This window comes from Lithobates pipiens, unplaced genomic scaffold (assembly GCF_037356315.1).
Source record: "Lithobates pipiens isolate NorthernLeopardFrog02 unplaced genomic scaffold, aLitPip1_a1.2 Scaffold_23, whole genome shotgun sequence".
In the NCBI taxonomy this organism is placed as follows: domain Eukaryota; kingdom Metazoa; phylum Chordata; class Amphibia; order Anura; family Ranidae; genus Lithobates; species Lithobates pipiens.
This window is the reverse complement of record NW_027507785.1, coordinates 120,868,483-120,889,243: the sequence shown is the minus strand read 5'-3', so window position 1 is coordinate 120,889,243 and position 20,761 is coordinate 120,868,483. Positions and strand designations below refer to the sequence as shown.

Genomic DNA, 20,761 nt, shown 5'->3' with positions numbered 1-20,761 from the left:
ATCATGACTGACATTATGGTGAACACATCTGAGAATTTTTTGACACATTTTTGGGACCACTGGCATTAATACAGCGATCAATGCTAAAAAATTGCAATGATTACTGTAAAAATATCACTGGCAGTGAAGGGGTTAACCGCTAGGTGGCGCTGTAGGGGTTAAGTGTGCCCTAGGGAGTGATTCTAACTGTGGGGGGGGCTGTGTGTGACATGTCACTGATCACCGCTCCCAATTGCAGGGAGATGCTTGTTTACATTAGCATCTCCCTGTTCTTCCTTGCGGTGAGACGATCGTGGGTATGCGATGACCTGCGATCACGATCTCTGAGCTCCCGGCGCGTGCCTGCAAGTCGCCTCTTAAAGGGCAACGTACAGGTACATTAATCTGCCTGTATGTGCCCTTCTGCCACAGTATAGCTGCGTGAGGCAGTCGGGAAGCGGTTAAAGGTAACCATTCTCACCTGTGATCTGTGTGCTTGCAATTAGTGTGTGTGTGTATAAAAGGTCAATACGTTTCTGGACTCCTGACAGACCCTTGCATCTTTCATCAAGTGCTCAACTGACGTTTCTGTATTGAGTCATGGGGAAAGCAAAATAATTGTCAAAGGATCTGCGGGAAAAAGTAGTTGTACTGTATAAAACAGGAAAAAGATATAAAAAGATATCCAAGGAATTGAGAATGACAATCAGAAGTGTTTAAACTTTAATCAAGATGTGGAAAAGGAAGGGTTCTGTTAAAACCAAACCACGGTCAGGTAGACCAACAAAAATTTCAGCCACAACTGCCAGGAAAATTGTTTGGGATGCAAAGAAAAATCTTCAGGTGAAATACAGAACTCTCTAAAAAAACATGTGGTGTGGCCGTTTCAAGATGCACAATAAAGAGGCACTTGAAGAAAAACGGGCTGCATGGGTCGAGTCGCCAGAACAAAGTCATTACGACGCAAATGTCACAAAGTATCCCATTTACAATACGCCAAATAGCACAGAGACAAGCCTCAAACCTTCTAGCACAAAGTCATTTGGAGTGATGAGACCAAAATTTAGCTTTTTGGCCACAACTATAAACGCTACATTTCAAGAGGAGTCAACAAGGACTATGATGAAAGGTATGGAGGAGGATGGCTGATGTTTTGGGGATATGTGAGCGACAAAGGCACAGGAAATGCAGTCAAAATTGTTGGCAAGATGCATGCAGTAGGTTATCAAAAAATACTGGAGGAACATTAGCATTCATCAGCACGGAAGCTGCGCATGAGACGTACTTGGACATTTCAACATGACAATGATCCAAAACACAAGGTCAAGTCGACCTGTCATTGGCTACAGCACAATAAAGTGAAGGTTCTGGAGTGGCCATTTCAGTCTCCTGACCTCAATATCATTGAGCCAAACATGCAGTTCATGCAAGAAAGCCCAAGAATTTACAGGAACTGGAGGCTTTTTGCCAAGAGGAATGGGCTGCTTTACCATCTGAGAAGATAAAGAGCCTCATCCACAAATACCACAAGAGACTTCCAGCTGTCATTGATGTTAAAGGAGGCAATACACGGTATTAAGAACTGGGGTATGTAAACTTTTGATCAGGGTCATTTGGGTAGTATCTGTTGCCATTATAATTTAAAGAGAGTAAACACAGTTGATTGATAATAAATGGCTTCAGCCAAACACTAACTATGAGTGAAAAAAGTTGTGTTATTCATATTCTCTGAAAAATGGCACTTATGAGCACAACTGTAATTTGCTTGTTACAATGGCAGTCCTAGCAGATTCCTCTGTGAAAAGCTGAGTGCTGGGGATGTGGCAGGAGCACTTTCCATAATATGTAGTTATGCACAACATACTGCATGCTATTGCAAATTTAACTTTAACCACTTGCCGACCAGCCGCCATCGTTATACGGTGGCAGGACGGCTCTCCTGCACAAATCGCTGTAGCCATATGGTGGCGGGCGTGCCACCCGTGGTGCGTGCTCACTGCATATTGCGGGAGTGTGCCTGCGGGTCGGGTGGATGCGATGTCCATTGGCGACACGCGACCGCCTATTACAGACGCAGAATGGGAATCTGCCTTCGTAAACAAGTCCAATCCCCATTCTGACAGGAGACATGACAGATCTACTGTTCCCAGTGATAGGGAACAGTGATCTCTGTCATGTCCCTGCCAGCCCATCCCCCGTACAGTTAGAGGGAACACATTTAAACCCTTGATCTCCCCTACTGTTAACTCCTTCCCTGCCAGTGTCATTTTTACATTGATCACTGCATTTTTATAGCACTGATCAATGTAATAATGTCACTGGTCCCCAAAAAGTGTAATTTGGGGTCAGATTTGTCCACCGCAATGTCGCAGTCCCGCTAAAAATTGCAGATAGTCGCCATTACTAGGAAAAACAATTAAAAAAAAAAATCAAAAGTCCCTAAATCTATCCCATAGTTTGTAGACGCGATACGTTTTGCGCAAACCAATGAATATACACCTATTATGGCTATTTTTACCAAAAAAATGTAGAAGAATATATATAGGCCTAATCTGATGAAGAAATTAGCTTTTTTATATATATTTGTGGGGGATATTTATTATAGTAAAAAGTAAAAAAAAAAAAAAAAAAAAAATTTTTTCATTGTTGCTCTTTGTTTATAGCGCAAAAAATAAAAAACGCAGAGGTGATCAAATACCACCAAAAGAAAGCTCTATTTGTGGGAAAAAAAATGAAAAAATTTGGTTTGGGTACAGCGTCGCATGCCACGCAACTGTCAGTTAAAGTGACGCAGTGCCAAATTGCAAAAGGGGCAAATCCTTTCTGGGGCTTCCAAGTTTACATGTTATAGCATTTACAGTTTTGCACGCTCCCTTCTATCTAAAGCAGACAGTATTCACTCAAAAACACATTTACTACTAAAAAGGAAATAAAATTTTTTTTTATGTATGTCAAAAACTGTCAACTTTCATTTTTTTCCGTGTTCAGTTCTGCTTCAAATTGGCACACATAATATAGTCTTCGCTCTACCTGGTGTCTATTAGCCCACCCCTGGCAGAGCTACGGTTCACCTGTCTGTGATTCACCCAGAAAGTCTAGGTTTTGAATCATGTGTCCAGGTTTCAGTCCACCTTAAACTCTGACACAATATTCAGACCGGACTGTGGTTCGGAGCAGTGCTTCATGGGAGAGTGAGGCGAGCTCGGGATGGGAGCATAGGTGGAGCGCTGGGGAGAGGGTGATGGTGAGGGGAGCAGGAGGAGTTAGGGGGCCAAGTCTTTGTTTCGAACACTTAAAATGGCTACGAGTGAGCTGAGGACTCTCACACCTGTCTGGGCTGAGGAGAGAGAATGCGGAGCTAGGGAGAGTCTTCGCCTTTCTACTACACCTTGGGGGTGAGGCCAAGACACACAGAAGGAGCAAAGGGATCATTTTCGGGTGAGTGGGTGGCACAGCATTACGGAAGAGACATGTACCCACCAAGCCAGGGACTGCCACGGGACCGAACACCATACAGTCTGCCAGGACTATAAGCACCTACCAAACTCTGTGTAACCTATCAGGCAGTGTACTTACCCAGGACCCCCCACAAGAGAATGCAGTACACACCAGAAGACCCCTCCCCCTCAACACTACATACGAGGGGACTTCCCTTTTGCCCCTATAGTACACCAGGGGACCCCCCCATTCCTCCCAACATTACATACTCCTGTGCTATATACACTATATTGTACATTACACATACTTCCTGCGCTATATACAGTAAACAATATTGTACAATACATACTTCTTCTGCACTATAAACACTATATTGTACATTATACACTCCTGCATTTTATACTTATCACCAAAGTGTTGATTGTTTTAACAGTTGCTGGTTGCTAAGCAGTCCATGACTATTCTAATGTTAGCTCTCCGTCAGTGAAGGCAAAATCGTAAGTAATGGAAAAGTTATTTTTGTTTTTTTTTAATGATTGTACTGAGGTTTATACATGTCTGTGAGACTCTTACTTGTGGCACAGCAATCTAAACATATTTTATGGGTACAAGAATGCTTTTATTTTATTTAACCATGTCCCTTTAAGCCCCTCCCACTGTTACAACTATTTGGCCACACCCAGTGTTGAGGTTTGGCTTGAAGAAAAGGTGTTAACCCCAACAAGCTTACTGGCTTTGGGAAAAGGTTATAGTAAACTTTAGTTTAAATGTGCATTATAAAATACATACCACTTTTGGTTTAAAGGGTGGTTCCACTTCTTTCTTTTCCAAAGCAGTCCAGTTAATAGTCTTGAAGAAAGGATGGGACTTGATGTTTCCAGTTACACCAAGTCTCTTTGTGGGATCTCTCACAAACAGCTGCAAATAAGAACATTATCTTAAAAAAACAAATAATCAGCCATTTACATGCATTACATTGTCTGATCTAACAGACTAGATGTGGCTACAGATCTGTGGTATTAAAAAAAAAAAAAAAAAAAGAGACTATCAGTGTATATAGGATGAGGACAAAAGACATTAATGGGAGACTCCCACCCATACCTTCTCTAGGATGTCTTTGGATTCCTTTGTGATCCATCTTGGAAAGTGTGGTGTGTCCATTCTAATAGATTCAAATAGCTCATCCTCATCATCACCATGAAAAGGAGACTGACCAATCAACATTTCATACAGTAGGACTCCAAATGACCACCAGTCCACAGAAAATGTGTACTTATGTCCAAGTAATATCTGTAAGTGTACAGTAACCAAGATTAAATATCAACATGTCTAGAAAAGATTTTAAATGCATACAGGTGTCCTATGTTACAATGAGAAATGGGGTGGTCAAAAAAAAAAAAAAAATACAGAATTTATACAGTCTGTCTATCAAATACAGGATTCAGTAGGAACTTTTGGCACCTTGGCTATCATTTATGACTTAAAAAGGATAAATTGCTATTTATAAGATATTAAATGCGATAAAATTCCAAGAACAAAGAACACGGAGGAAAAAACAGAGCATACTAAATAAAAAGTTATCAACTAGTGCATTCCAAGGGTAAATACATTTAAAAGAGCTAATAAAAATAGTTGGCTCAACTCCAACATAAAAATGCATGCATATAAAAAAAGCAAGATAGGCACCCTACCGCAAGTTCTTTCTAAAGCTTACAACCTTTTAATCACCTCTAGTCACAACTGCCCTGCCTGAGGAAGAGTGAAGCAGACCTAAAGCGCACTCTCATCGGAACAGCAACAAAATATAGTTAAAATCCTTAACACCCACACATACATATACACACACACACACACATTATGACCAGTTACCGTGGCACCTTAAATTTCTCACATACTCATCCCCCTACCCTCTACTGCATCTTTTATTCTCTCTAATTCTCTCTTCTTTGAAATATTTAACAAAAAAAAAAATTAAAAAAATAAAGAATGGGGGGCTTCATACCTTGGTTTTACTTGAACTATTCTTTAAAGTATGTGCGGACGAGATGCATTCACATTTTAATTGTCTTTGACATTATTTTCACATAGTTTTTTGTGTTTTTACCGCCGGTCTACTATCGTTGGACATGATGTATGCTTTACAATTGGATGCACTGTTGTCTTTATAATATGGTTGTGATAGCCATGGACCTGCCTCTTCCTGATTTAAATAAAATATTTGAAGAAAAAAAAAAAGCAAAAAGATAAAGCCTTTAAAAAATACAAAGCTGAGGGGTCATGGTCATCACTCCAACTTTACAAAGAATGCAATAAGATCCGGAAGCTAAGATAGAACATGAAAGAAACATCAGAGGAGAGTAAAAAAATAAATAAAAAAAAACTCAAGAAATTCTATAAGAAGAAAGGGAGGCCAGATCATATTGGCCCCATAAAGGATGATGAAGGGAATTTGGTTACAAAAGATGGAGGGATGGCAAGGGTTTTGAATATATTCTTCTCCTCAGTCTTCACAAAGGAAATGGGGGGGATACAGTAACCAAGACGGTAATTTTAATTTTCATAGCATGTCACAGGAAGCATCCACATGGCTAAACAGAGGACAGAATAAGAAAAGGACTTTAAAAAACAAAACAAAAACAAAAAAAACTTGACCTAAAATAAATCACCGGGACCAGATAGCTTGTACCCGAGGGTCCTTAAGGAACTCAGTCAGGTGATAGCCAGACCATTGTTCCTAATTTTTGTGGACAGTTTACCAATTGGAATGGTACCAGCTGATTGGAGAAACGTGGAAACCAATATTTAAAAAGAGCCAAGACATATCCTGGGGAACTACAGACCAGTTAGCCTAACATCAATAGTCTGCAAGCTATTGGAGGGGGATAAGGGACTGTATACAGTATCTCACTAAAGTGAATACACTCGTCACATAAAAAGATTTAATAAAATATTTACAAAAATGTGAGAACACTGAAAAAATGGCACTGCTCATTTATAAAGATATTAAAAAGCAAGGGTCCCAGCACTGAACTTTGGGGTACACCACTGATAACCTTAGACCTTTCAGAGTAAAGGCCCATACACATGATCAGACTTTTTGACAACAAACATACAAATTAGCTGTTTTGGAGCAACATCTGACCGTGTGTACGCTCCATCGGACAAACTTTTTTGGTTTTCATCAGACTTTTGTTGGCTGTGTGAACGGACAAACTTTCTGGCAACAAAAGTCCGATGGAGCAAAGTCTGATCGTGTGTACAGAAAACCATAGGACTTTTGTACAAGGTACAAACAGGCATGCTCAGAACCAATGCAAAATATCAGACAACAATACAGAAGTTGACCAAAGGTGGCGGTAAAGAGCAGAAAAACCACATGATTTGGTGAAAGTTGGCTGAAAAAGTCCTGCTGTGTGTATGCAATACAAGTTCAGGGCCGACGCCCTTTGTACAAAAATCCAAGGGAAAGTTTGTACAAAGTCCTATCGTGTGTATGAGGCTTAAGAGTCATTAACCAGTACTCTTTGAATTCGGTCTTTTAGCCAGTTTCTATCCATTTTTTTTGTGTGGGGAACTCTGTCAAATGCTTGCAAGACACTTGAGAGGGGATATGATATCAATGTACAAATACCGTACTGGTGACCCTAGCATAGGGAACAAACTTTTCAGAGAAAAGGAATTTAAAAAAAGTCTCATGGCCATTCACTAAAATTAGAAGAGAAGCAGTTTAACCTTAAACTTCAAAAGAGGATTCTTTACTGTCAGAGCGGTAAGGATGTGGAATTCCCTTCCACAAGCAGTGGTCTCAGTGGGGAGCATCTATAATTCCAAAAAAACTATTAGATGAGTATCTTAACGATCACAACATACAGGGGTATGCAATATACTATTAACAAACACACACAGGTTAAACTAGATAGCGAAGTACCTCCAGCCGTGGGGCATAATAGACACCTGTTGAAGGTGCAAATTATAACACAAAAGCCCCATTCACTGTATGCATAAAACATTTGTGCTAGCATTTACATGCATACAGCGTACATGAATCCCGCTGACCACCACTGCCTAAGGCCAACATGTAAATCTCAAAAATCTGTAACCAGTGGTGCTGCCACCACTGATTACACACTATTGATGATATTTGCACCACCTACCAAAAGATTAATTTATGAGGCAGCGATGTCATCTGCAAAGAAGAGGGGCATAACTATAAGTGTCACACGTGGAGGAAAATGGAGGGGATTGGTTCCTCTATATGCTGCCACTGCCTCCGGGCCTCTGTGCTCCCCTCTCTTTCCCCACACAGCTCTGCCGGCTTCCTGTCTTCACTCTCCCGCCAGCTGCTGCGGGGGGCGTGTCAGGATGGAGAGCAGGGAAAGGGGTAGTTAAATACCAGACCCTGCCTTTTCTGAATAAATACAGTGAGTGATCAGTACTGATCCCTCCTGTGTCCATTCATTAATGAAGCATGGTAAGCATGGCATGAAGCATAGCATGCTTTAGTTCATGAATGAACAGGAAGCTCTATTCCCGACCATTCATTCTATGCAGCTGAGTCTGCAGAGATGGAGACTGGGGGCTGTGTCCTGAATTTCTTTTCTATCTCAAAGGTGAAACAACAAAGGTCTCTTTAGTTTAGACAGACAGACCGACACAAAACACACCCCTCCCCCAAATGAGGCTGCTACAAAAAATACAAAATGTAAACAAACAAAAAAAATAGCAAATATAAAAAACTACTGACACCAGTGGCAGAACTACCAGGGTTTAAAAGGTTGCACTTGCAACTGGGCCCTGGCATTCCACCATGGCCCCCCCCCCCCCCCAAGACTGCAGGAAGGGGGACCACCACAGACCAGGTGAAAGAGTCCCCCTGCAAGAACGTAATGAAGGGCCCTGTGATGGGAGAAAAGGGCCCCTAGGCTTGGAGGGAAGGACCCTGGCTGGGGGGGGGGGGGGAGCTGTACGCATGTAAATTATTTTAGCCCAAACGTTAACATGCACAGTGCAAATTATCGTACAGCTATGGACTGTAAACATGGATTTTACGATTTTCAAAAAAAAAAAAATTTACACTGCCTAGCTCTGTCTGGTACAGCTGTGTTAATGGGCACACAGACTTGCTGCGTAAAGCTATGTACAAAACTATACACATCTGTATCTGTACGCATCTATATGCAGCTTTTTTTTAATGCCTGCATGACGGAGTCCTAAAACAGAATGTATATTGGGTTTGTATACTGTATCATTTAGATTTCTAAAGCCACATATACAAGGGAGGGTGTCGGAAAACTGGGTTTGGCAACTCTTTAACCCTTATTTATGGTGGTAAAAACTGGTGGTGGTGGGAAATGTGAAAAACGCCCAGTGCTGCTATAATGAGGTAGCTTCCCCTGTGCTTCAGCTAGAATGGCTGAAGTGCTAATTATTAAGTAAAGTCTTTAGAAACAGGTTCACATCTGGGGCTGTGCTAAGATTCCAGTCCTGGAAAGTGCTCTGTGGCTAACTAATACACTAACTCAGGAAAGTGGCACAATGCAGAGTCCAGTGGCCAAAAGTTCACATTTTAGGATAGTCCTGCAATCATTCAGTCTAGTGGAATCCAGATACGGCCTCCAAAGCTATTGCTGAGAATACGCCGATTTAGATACAGTACAGACCAAAAGTTTTGACACACCTTCTCATTCAAAGAGTTTTCTGAATTTTCATGACTATGAAAATTGTAGATTCACACTGAAGGCATCAAAACTATGAATTAACACATGTGGAATTATATACTTAACAAAAAAGTGTGAAACAACTGAAAATATGTCATATTCTAGGGTCTTCTAGGGTCTTCAAAGTAGCCACCTTTTGCTTTGATTACTGCTCCGCACACTCTTGGCATTCTGTTGATGAGCTTCAGGAGGTAGTCACCTGAAATGGTTTTCACTTCACAGGTGTGCCCTGTCAGGTTTAATAAGTGGGATTTCAAGCCTTATAAATGGGACCATAAGTTGTGTTGTGCAGGAGGTGGATACAGTACACAGCTGATAGTCCTACTAAATAGACTGTTAGAATTTGTATTATGGCAAGAAAAAAGCAGCTAAGAAAAACGAGTGGCCATCATTATTTTAAGAAATTAAGGTCAGTCAGTCCGAACAATTGGGAAAACTTTGAAAGTGTCCCCAAGTGCAGTGGCAAAAACCATCAAGCGCTACAAAGAAACTGGCTCACATGAGGACCGCCCCAGGAAGGGAAGACCAAGAGTCACCTCTGCTGCGGACGATAAGTTCATCCGAGTCACCAGCCTCAGAAATCGCAGGTTAACAGCAGCTCAGATTAGAGAACAGGTCAATGCCACACAGAGTTCTAGCAGCAGACACATCTCTAGAACAACCGTTAAGAGGAGACTGTGTGAGTCAGGCCTTCATGGTAAAATAGCTGCTAGGAAACCACTGCTGAGGACAGGCAACAAGCAGAAGAGACTTGTTTGGGCTAAAGAACACAAGGAATAGACATTAGACCAGTGGAAATCTGTGCTTTGGTCTCATGAGTCCAAGTTTGAGATCTTTGGTTCCAACCACCGTGTCTGTGCAACGCAGAATAGGTGAACGGATGGACTCTACATGCCTGGTTCCCACTGTGAAGCATGGAGGAGGAGGTGTGATGGTGTGGGGGTGCTTTTCTGGTGACACTGTTGGGGATTTATTCAAAATTGAAGGCATACTGAACCAGCATGGCTACCACAGCATCTTGCAGTGGCATGCTATTCCATCCGGTTTGCGTTTAGTTGGACCATCATTTATTTTCAACAGGACAATGACTCCAAACACACCTCCAGGCTGTGTAAGGGCTATTTGACCAAGGAGGAGAGTGATGGGGTGCTGCGCCAGATGACCTGGCCTCTACAGTCACCGGACCTGAACCCAATCGAGATGGTTTGGGGTGAGCTGGACCGCAGAGTGAAGGCAAAGGGGCCAACAAGTGCTAAGCATCTCTGGGGACTCCTTCAAGACTGTTGGAAAGCCATTTCAGGTGACTACCTCTTGAAGCTCATCAACAGAATGCCAAGAGTGTGCGGAGCAGTAATCAAAGCAAAAGGTGGCTACTTTGAAGAACCTAGAATATAAGACATATTTTCAGTTGTTTCACACATTTCAGTATATAATTCCACATGTGTTAATTCATAGTTTTGATACCTTCAGTGTGAATCTACAATTTTCATAGTCATGAAAATAAAGAAAACTCTTTGAATGAGAAGGTGTGTCAAAACTTTTGGTCTGTACTGTAGAGGCTATGCTAGCTTAAGCAGCACTGTAAGAATCTTGATTCAAGTCACTAAGGAAAAAATATCAGCAGTGTTACACAAACATATTGAAACTTACCGTATATACTCGAGTATAGGCCGACCCGAATATAAGCCGAGGCCCCCAATTTACCCCCAAAAAAACTGGCAAACTTATTGACTCGTGTATAAGCCGAGGGTGAGACATGCCTGTCCATCCCTGTGTGTGTGTCCGTCCATCCCTGTGTGTCCGTCCATCCCTGTGTGTCCGTCCATCCCTGTGTGTCCGTCCATCCATCCCTGTGTGTGTGTGTGTCCATCCATCCATCCATCCCTGTGTGTGTGTGTCTCCATCCATCCATCCATCCATCCCTGTGTGTGTGTGTCTCCATCCATCCATCCATCCATCCATCCCTGTGTGTGTGTGTCTCCATCCATCCATCCATCCATCCCTGTGTGTGTCTCCATCCATCCGTGTGTGTGTGTGTGTGTGTGTGTGTGTGTGTGTGTGTGTGTGTGTGTGTGTGTGTGTGTGTGTGTGTGTGTCCAGCCTACCTTTGTCCCGAGCCTCCGTCCCGTGCCTTGCCTCCTTGCCTCCGTCCCGTGCCGTGCCTTGCCTTGCATCCGTCCCGTGTCGTGCCTTGCCTTGCCCCCGTCCCGTCCCGTCCCGTCCCGTCCCTTGCCTCCGTCCCGTGCCCTCTTCGTCGGCGGCCATTGTAAAATTCAAAAGCTGCGCCGCCGCCTTCGCCTGTGATAGGCGGAACACTGAATTTCCCAGCAGCCTGTGTTCCGCCTATCACAGACGTCGTATCATCCTCGTCCGTAGTACGAGGATGATACGATGTCCGTGATAGGCGGAACACAGGCTGCTGGGAAATTCAGTGTTCCGCCTATCACAGGCGAAGGCGGAGCCGGAGGCGCGGCTTTTGAATAGAATGGCCGCTGTCTGTCTGCTCGACACGCTGATCGAGCGGGCAGACAGCGATGACTCGAGTATAAGCCGAGGGGGGCACTTTCAGCCTCAAAAAAGAGGCTGAAAATCTCGGCTTATACTCGAGTATATACGGTATTTACAGAGCTCATTAGCTCAAGCACAAACTTGAACAGAGAACTGAATGGGTTGTGTTAAGACACAAGGGTGCAATCAGAAAAACATGATATGAAACAGCTGCTGTGTTCTTTCTTTGGAAAACCCAATATGTTCTGTGCAACCTGTAGTAAATGTTTATTTGTAAAACAAATAATTTTAGGATAATAGCTATGACATTGTGATCAAATGCAGGGTCGATGCTCAATTGACAAAATAATCTTTCAGCGTGCAGATGAACATTGCACTCTTTGCTGTGCCATGCAGTTAATATTATAAAATTGTCAGATACAGCTACCATGGGCGTCCGCAGAACTTTTTTCAGGGGGGGGGCATAATTTTAGGTCACCCATGCTCCGCCCCTTTTTGACAATGCCATGAAGCTGAGGGGCTGTCATTATCACATAAAGCACAGGCATGTGCCCATCAAATTTGGTCTGTACAGTACGGGGGGGGGGGGGGGGGGGGACAGTATGTGTATATATAGGGGGTGGATGGCATTAGTATATACAGGTAGGAGGGTGGGTGTATATAGCTGTATTCAGGACAGATGATGTATATCTATCTGCAGTCAGTGATGATGGAGGAAGGTCTCTATATACAGGAAGGAAGGTGGGTATATACATCTACCTGTATATAGAGACCTTCTCCCTCATCACTGACTGCAGATATATATAATCTGTCCTGTATACAGGACAGATGATGTACAGTATATCTGCAGTCAGTGATGATGGAAGAATACAAGGAGGAAGATGGATGTTGGGTAGATAAGGGTCCGAGTGATGTCCATCAGCTGGATATATAAGGTGGTCTGGGGGTGATGCAGGCTGGCGGGAGTAAGGGGCTGAGATTTAGTCAGATAGTGATGTTTATAATTAAAAAAATAAAAAATATTGTGCACATCTACTAATATATACAACAATACATAATACAAAATTGGTACGTAAAGAAAACATCCTCTTTATGTACTTTATGTATGTCCAGATAATGTGAAATGTATTTATGACAATTCATGTAACCCTGTTTTATCCAAGCTCTGAGTCTGCACCATCAGAAGTGCAAACTCACCACATAAACACAGTCAGCACATGAATGGTACTTTCACTTTATCTGTACAGAGTGATTGGGGGATGTTTATATGAATAGGGCTGTGTGCCAGTTTGGGAGATATCTGCTGCACTCATCTATCTCTTCATTCTCCTTGTCTTCATATCACTGATCACAATACCTACAAGATAAATCCTACAGAAATGTTGTCAGCTTGTCTTCCAAGGAGACTTTACTTAGTAAAACACTGAACTCACCTCCTCCCTGTAGTGTGAGCAGACATCCCGACCAGCAGTAGCTACAGGGAGCTCCACCCCCTCAGCACACTGCACTGGTGATCGGAGGAGGGGGGGGGGGGGGGGGGGGGAAGGGGGTGAGTCAGATCTCACAGTGCAGGAGACGGAGGGAGAGAAGAGCTTTGGAGGTTCTAAATACATACACCGCTGGCACAGGTTATGTATTTAGAAGCTGCTGTCCCCACAGTAGCAACTGTACCCCCCCCCCCCCCCATCCACTTACTCTGGGTCCTCAGTCCACCCCTGGTAAGAATGAAGGAGACTGGTTCCATCGGCTACATGTGCTGCTGTGCAGCTTCATTGCCACGCCAGTTCTCACAGGATATGGGGGCCCTGCCAGGGGGGGTCACTCGCCCCCCCTTGCCCCTACCTGCGGACGCCCATGACAGCTACATTATTAAAATGAATAAAATAAAGCATTTATTTACACATTTGCTAACCTATAATAGAATGAAACTGAAAATAAAATACTAACAGTAAATGCCCATTAAAAATATACAGTGCTCAGCATACATGAGTACACCCCAACAAATTTGTCAGAAAACCTTTACTTTCCTTTCAGAATAAACATTTTCTGTGGTACACTAAACTACAACATACTCCCACAAATGCACGCCATTGATTACAACCCAGATTTGTTAATATGCACACGCAAAAGTATTTTTCCTAATAAAGCCATGCAGAAATGAATACACCCCAATAAAAAAGCTACATTTTAACCACTTCAGCTCCGGACCAATAAACACCTTAAGGACCAGAGGTCTTTTTGCAATTTCGCACTGCGCTGCTTTAACTGGTAATTGCGCGGTCATGCAATATTGCACCCAAACGAAATTTGCGTCCTTTTCTTCCCACAAATAGAGCTTTCTTTTGATGGTATTTGATTGCCTCTGCGATTTTTTTTTTTTGCGATATAAATGGAAAAAGAGCGAAAATTTAGAAAAAAAAAAAGATATTTTCTTCTTTTTGTTATAAGAAAAATCGAATAAACTAAATTTTAGTCATACATTGAGGGCAAAATTTATTCAGCCACATGTCTTTAGTAAAAAAAATGTCAATAAGCGTATATTTTTTGGTTTGCGCAAAAGTTATAGCGTCTACAAACTAGAGTACATTTTCTGGAATTTACACAGCTTTTAATTTATGACTGCCGATCTCATTTCTTGAGGTGCTAAAATGGCAGGGCAGTACAAATCCCCCCCAAATGACCCCATTTTGGAAAGTAGACACCCCCAAGGAAATTGCTGATGGGTATGTTGAGCCCATTGAATATTTTTTTTTTTTGTCCTAAGGGATTGAATAATGACAAAAAAAAAAAAAATGTTTTACAAAAAGTTGTCACTAAATGATATATTGCTCACACATGCCATGGTTATATGTGGAATTGCACCCCAAAATATATTCCGCTACTTCTCCCGAGTATGGGGATACCACATGTGTGGGACTTTTTGGGAGTCTAGTCGCGCACGGCACCCCGAAAACCAATCACCACCTTCAGGATTTCTAAGGGTGCAAATTTTTGATTTAACTCCTCACTACCTATCACAGTTTCGAAGGCCATAAAATGCCAAAATAGCACAAAACCCCCCAAAATGACCCCATTTTGGAAAGTAGACACCCCAAGCTATTTACTGAGAGGCATGTTGAGTCCATGGAATATTTTATATTTTGCCAAAAGTTGCGGGAATATTACAAACTTTTTTTTTTTTGCACAAAGTTGTCACTAAATGATATATTGCTCACACATGCTATGGGCAGAAGTCAAATTACACCCCAAAATAAATTCTGCTGCTTCTCCCGAGTACGGGGATACCACATGTGGGGGACTTTTTGGGAGCCTAGCCACGTACGGGACCCCGAAAACCAAGCACTGCCTTCCGGATTTGAATATAAAATGCTACCAAAAAACCTGTTAGCGATGGCAGGGATCAGGCCTGACTCTGCGATCGCTGCAGTTATGTGTTTAGTGTTTTGTAAGTGACAGTGATCGATCGATACTGCACTTGGGTGGGCTGGGCAGAGGGGCAAAACGCAGGTGCTAGCAGGTATTTGGGCTGATCCCGCTAACAATGCGTTTTTTTGGAACCCTAAACTGCTGGGGACGCTAGTATAGATCTGATCAGATCAGATATTGATCTGTTCAGATTCTATACCACTACGGGAGGTGTATGCTTTGCGTGTGGGTGTTAGCGGTACTGGCACTAACCTAGCGCTGCCTGGGGCGACGCAGACCCTGACCCTAAAACCTAATTGATATCACCCGCCGGGTGATCAGGGGGTTAAACCTTTATTGGGTAATAAATGGTGGGTGCCCTGATGCTATAAAAAACAAACTAACCAAAGTCACCCGTAACACTTATACGGTGATCAGTGGTGAAAGGGTTAACTAGGGGCAATCAGGGGGTTCAAATTTTTATTAGGTAGTATATGGGGGTCCCTGGCGCTATATAAAAACCTGACGGGGAACCTAAATAACTAACTGGCTAACCAGCGTCACCAGTGACACTTATACTGTGATCGCTGGTGAAAGGGGGTGAAAGGGTTAACTAGCAGCAATCAGGGGGTAAAACCATTATTGGGTAGTATATCGGGGTACCTAGCGCTATAAAAACCTGGCGGTGAACCTAAAAAAATAACTAGCTACCTAGCGACACTAGCGACACTGATGCAGCGTTCAGAAAAATTATCGCTTAGTGACACTGGCAAAAGGGGGTGAAAGGGTTAACTAGCGGAAATCAGGGGGTTAAAACCATTATTGGGTAGTATATCGGGGTACCTAGCGCTATAAAAACCTGGCGGTGAACCTAAAAAAATAACTAGCTACCTAGCGACTGTAGCGACACTAATGCAGCGATCAGAAAAACGATCGCTTAGTGACACTGGCAAAAGGGGGTGAAAGGGTTAACTAGCGGCAATCAGGGGGTTAAAACCATTATTGGGTAGTATATCGGGGTACCTAGCGATATAAAAACCTGGCGGTGAACCTAAAAAAATAACTAGCTACCTAGCGACACATGCAGCGATCAGAAAAATGATCGCTTAGTGACACTGGCAAAAGGGGGTGAAAGGGTTAACTAGCAGCAATCAGGGGGTTAAAACCATTATTGGGTAGTATATCGGGGTACCTAGCGCTATAAAAACCTGGCGGTGAACCTAAAAAAATAACTAGCTACCTAGCGACTGTAGCGACACTAATGCAGCGATCAGAAAAACGATCGCTTAGTGACACTGGCAAAAGGGGGTGAAAGGGTTAACTAGCGGCAATCAGGGGGTTAAAACCATTATTGGGTAGTATATCGGGGTACCTAGCGATATAAAAACCTGGCGGTGAACCTAAAAAAATAACTAGCTACCTAGCGACACATGCAGCGGTCAGAAAAATGATCGCTTAGTGACACTGGCAAAAGGGGGTGAAAGGGTTAACTAGCAGCAATCAGGGGGTTAAAACCATTATTGGGTAGTATATCGGGGTACCTAGCGCTATAAAAACCTGGCGGTGAACCTAAAAAAATAACTAGCTACCTAGCGACTGTAGCGACACTAATGCAGCGATCAGAAAAACGATCGCTTAGTGACACTGGCAAAAGGGGGTGAAAGGGTTAACTAGCGGCAATCAGGGGGTTAAAACCATTATTGGGTAGTATATCGGGGTACCTAGCGATATAAAAACCTGGCGGTGAACCTAAAAAAATAACTAGCTACCTAGTGTCGGGGGGGGGGGGGTTTGTGTGCCTGTGTGTACCTACATGTCAGTGTAGTGTTGGTGCACACTTACTATTAGTCTTCTCCTCGTAGTCCGGTCAAAAAGACCGCCCCGAGGAGAATGACATCACTTCCTCCTTCCTGTGTAAACAATACACAGTGGGAGGAAGCTTCTCATTGGCCAGGAGCGATCCAGAGGGGGTGGCCGAAAACCAACGGCCATCCCCTCATCACGGAGCGCTCCTGGAGCGAACCGGACCGCCGTAACCAGCGGGAGGGGGTCCGATCGGACCCCCCACCCGCTGGAAGGCAATCACGTACATCTACGTGATTGTGCCTGCCTGTGCCATTGTGTTGACGTACATTGGCAATACGGCGGTCCTGAAGTGGTTAAACAACAAAATCCCAATTAACAAGAATTCAACTACAGGTGAGTCTAATTATTCATTAAACAGGGGTCCAGCAGACAGTTGATTATAAAAGGGCATTACTTAAAGCGGAGGTTTACCCAAAAATTAAACCTCTGCTTTTCGGAAACAACCCCCCCCCCCCCCCCCCGTGTCACATTTGGCACCTTTCGGAGGGAGGGGAGTGCAGATACCTGTCTAAGACAGGTATTTGCACCCACTTCCAGGCATAGACTCCCACGGGAGTCTAATGCCTCTTCCTGTCCCGGCGCGCTGACTGCTGGGGGACACACGGGTCCCAGACACAGCACGGACCATTCCCATTGCACTGCGCAGCTCCTCGCACATGCGCAGTAGGGAAGCGAAGCCGCAACGCTTCACTTCCTGATTCCCTCACCGATTGCTCGGCCTCGGCTGCCGACATCTCTGGACTCTAGGAAAGGTAAGTCAGCAGCTGCAGTATTTGTAGCTGCTGACTTAAAAAAATAAAATAAAATAATTTCGCCGAACTCCCTCTTTAACAAAGAAAACCCCTTCTGATTTCATGCTCTCAGCAATGGCACCACATGGAAGAGCAATGTTACAAAGCGTGAGGAAGAAAATAATTTATTTTTAAGAAAGGATTAAAGCTTTACACACATGAGCATTTCCGAGTCTCAAACGTGAGGTATCTAACAAGACAAATATACCTAGCGATATCATATGAAAATCAGTCACATTGATAAAAACAACTGGTATTTCTAATAGACTTTGTCTGCTGACCCATGAAGCTGATAACTGTAAATATCGTTGGAATGTTACCCGTAGGCCAACCAAACCTGTAGCTATTTTTCTTATAACTAAAACTAGAAGTAAAATATAGAGTAGAAGGTTTAAAGGTGAAAAAAAGGGGGGGGGGGGGGGGGTGGGTGGATGAGGGCTGGGAAAGAGGGAGTGGAGGTTCTCAGCAAATATGGCTCCACACAGAAAACTGGGCATATTCAATGGACAGAAGGGGGTATTTTATGATCCTATTAAGCCCCTCTTTGGACAATATATACATATTCCAAAGTCTCCGTTGTTTTGAATGTTTGTCCTTTCTATTCTGTGCCTTCACTTTGTGCATCCAGCTCGCAACAGCTGGCGGCACCTGTTGTTTCCAAAGTGGGGGAATGCAGGATTTGGCAGCATTCAGCTCATTGACTTTTTATACACAAAAAACATGAATAGTAATTTAAAAAGCCACAGTGAGAAGTTAATTCCCATTTTAATCTTTGTGTCACCTTGTGAGTCTGCAAAACAATTGAGGGTATGTAAACTTTTGATCAGGGCCATGTGGGCGATTTTGGTTTTCACTAGGATTTAAAAAGGAGCCAAACTACTATGTGATAACAAATGGCTTCAAATGATCACTATCCAATAAAAGACAGTTTCTTAGCCATGATCAGTCATATTTTCATCATCCATGTCAAAATTAAATTTTTGCTAGGGTGTTTAAACTTTTTCAGTATTTATGACCCAGCCTAAGCTTTCCACATACCGCACTGCGCAGGTTATGCTCTGTTCCAAAGCTTGTGGTTAGTGATCTCTGAGTAGGTCATCCAGATACCCGAGCAACAAGATCCCTTGGGTCCTTAAAAGACCCAGTACTTGTGTTAGGACCTTTGTGAACACCCGGGGAGCTGTGGCAAGCCTGAAGGGTAGAGCCATAAACTGAAAATGACATTCCTCTACTACAAATTGCTGTAACTGATGAAGCTGAAAGATAGGTACGTGTAAATCTGAAAGGACTGTATTAGTAGATACTGGTCCAGGGATTTTAGATCCAAAATAGGCCTTATTTCCTCATTTTGGTTTTTGAACCGTAAAACAGGTTTGAATAAAACTCTGCACCCCTTTCGCATACAGGAACCTGTACAATCACCAATTTAGTGCATCTAAATGATGTATGCCTGAAACAGTAAGTTTTTTTTTTTGAGGATCCGAGGGAACTTTGGATCTTATAAAACCTCTGAGGGGGAACCCCCCCGTAACTCCAGCTTGTGACCACGGGATATAGTCGAGGTGACCCACTCATCCTGAACCACTGTTCTCCAAATATTCGCAAAGTGCAGCAGCCTTTCCCCCACCAAATAGAGTGGGGGCGTTCCCTCAAAAGGGGGGCTTGGTGCTGGGTTTAAAAGAGCTTTGGACTTGGGCTTTTTCTGGGCCTGGCCTTGCGGCTTGCCCCTGGCTCTAGCGCTCTGTTGGTGGCGGAACTGCTTTGGTGCTGAGACACCTGTGGAAGCAGTCCGAGGTTTATACAGGGGACACCTGGTGCTTCGTTCCACACCGCAAGTAGAGAACTCTTCCCGCTGGAAATCTTTTGGATATATTTGTCCAACTCATTACCAAACAAACGTTCCCCATGGGGCAAACCTGCAGATAACTTTTCTTTATCATACATCATGGGACACAGAGCAACCATAATAATGACTATATAAATTATACGCCACCTACTGATGGATGGACACTGGAAGATAGTCAAACAGGAAGTCCACCCCTAGATAACCCCTCTGTTTTTTTCACCAGTGTCTAAGGTGGAATGGTGGCTGATGTGAAACATGTGCTCTTGGAGCATACTTGGAGGTCTGAATGGTTCTATTTAGAATCATGGACTTTTGGATCCATTCCAAAAAGCGGTCAGCCAAAATGGATGATATCTAAGCCTCTATGGAAGGAGAGAAGATTCCTTGAGGTTTGCCTGTAATGCGGCCTTACGGTGCTGGACCCTGTGTAATGGAACCCTGTACAGTGTTTGTTGTGACCAAGGTGCTTTCCCGCAGGGTGCTTTACAGGTCCAGAGCAGTGGACCCCACATTAAGGGGGACCCAGTCCCTGAAGGTCTTTTATGACAAAGCTCACCATGATGGGTGAAGATTAGACCCCTGTTATGTTCTGCAGAGGGAATGGTAAAATTTTTTTTTTTTTTTTTTTTTTTTTTTAAGAGAAACAAGGAGAGACATCTGTTTGTCCTCCCAGTGGCCACTGGGGGCAGAGTGCAGTTTATCCATGCTGTTTACTGTACTTCTTAGTCCTGTGGGCTGCTGTTTCTCCTCCAGCCACTAGAGGGCGCAGGCTCGCTAAGTATGGCCTATTTTTATATCGGCAGGAAGCAGGAAGTGGAAAGGCGGCCATGTTAAGAAAGCCATGTGGTCGACAGCTTTAGCAGGGCCTCTTGAGACATAACACCAGCCCATGGATATTAGTGAATGTGTGAGTACTTACTATGGCAGAAATGTGTGGCCAAACAAGTCATAATTATAGATACCATATAGGGGGCGCTAATTAGCAAAAAAATGTAACATAAATAATATCCCTCTCATTAACAATCAATAATTTGCAACTCTTTATATATATAATTTCTATCATATGTGCACCTACTCATAATACATTCACCATAATATATACATTAAATTAATTTAACCACTTGCTGACCGCCGCACGACGATGTACGTCGACAGAATGGCACGGGCAGGCATATGGGCGTACATGTACGTCCCTGCCTTCCTGCGGGTGG

General features: G+C 43.3%; 1 protein-coding gene across 4 annotated transcripts in view; it reads right to left on the bottom strand.

The window, feature by feature from the left end:
* The window catches only part of PRKCD (protein kinase C delta), a 217,586-nt gene that overhangs the window by 28,749 nt on the left and 168,076 nt on the right, over positions 1-20,761 (bottom strand). For all 4 annotated transcript variants that reach the window (XM_077452275.1, XM_077452278.1, XM_077452277.1 and 1 more), the window contains 2 exons: positions 4,519-4,707; positions 4,207-4,335 (listed from right to left, as the gene is read on the bottom strand). In XM_077452275.1, coding sequence (XP_077308401.1) covers positions 4,207-4,335; positions 4,519-4,707 — 318 coding nt within the window. The remainder of the gene's footprint in view (positions 1-4,206; positions 4,336-4,518; positions 4,708-20,761) is intronic.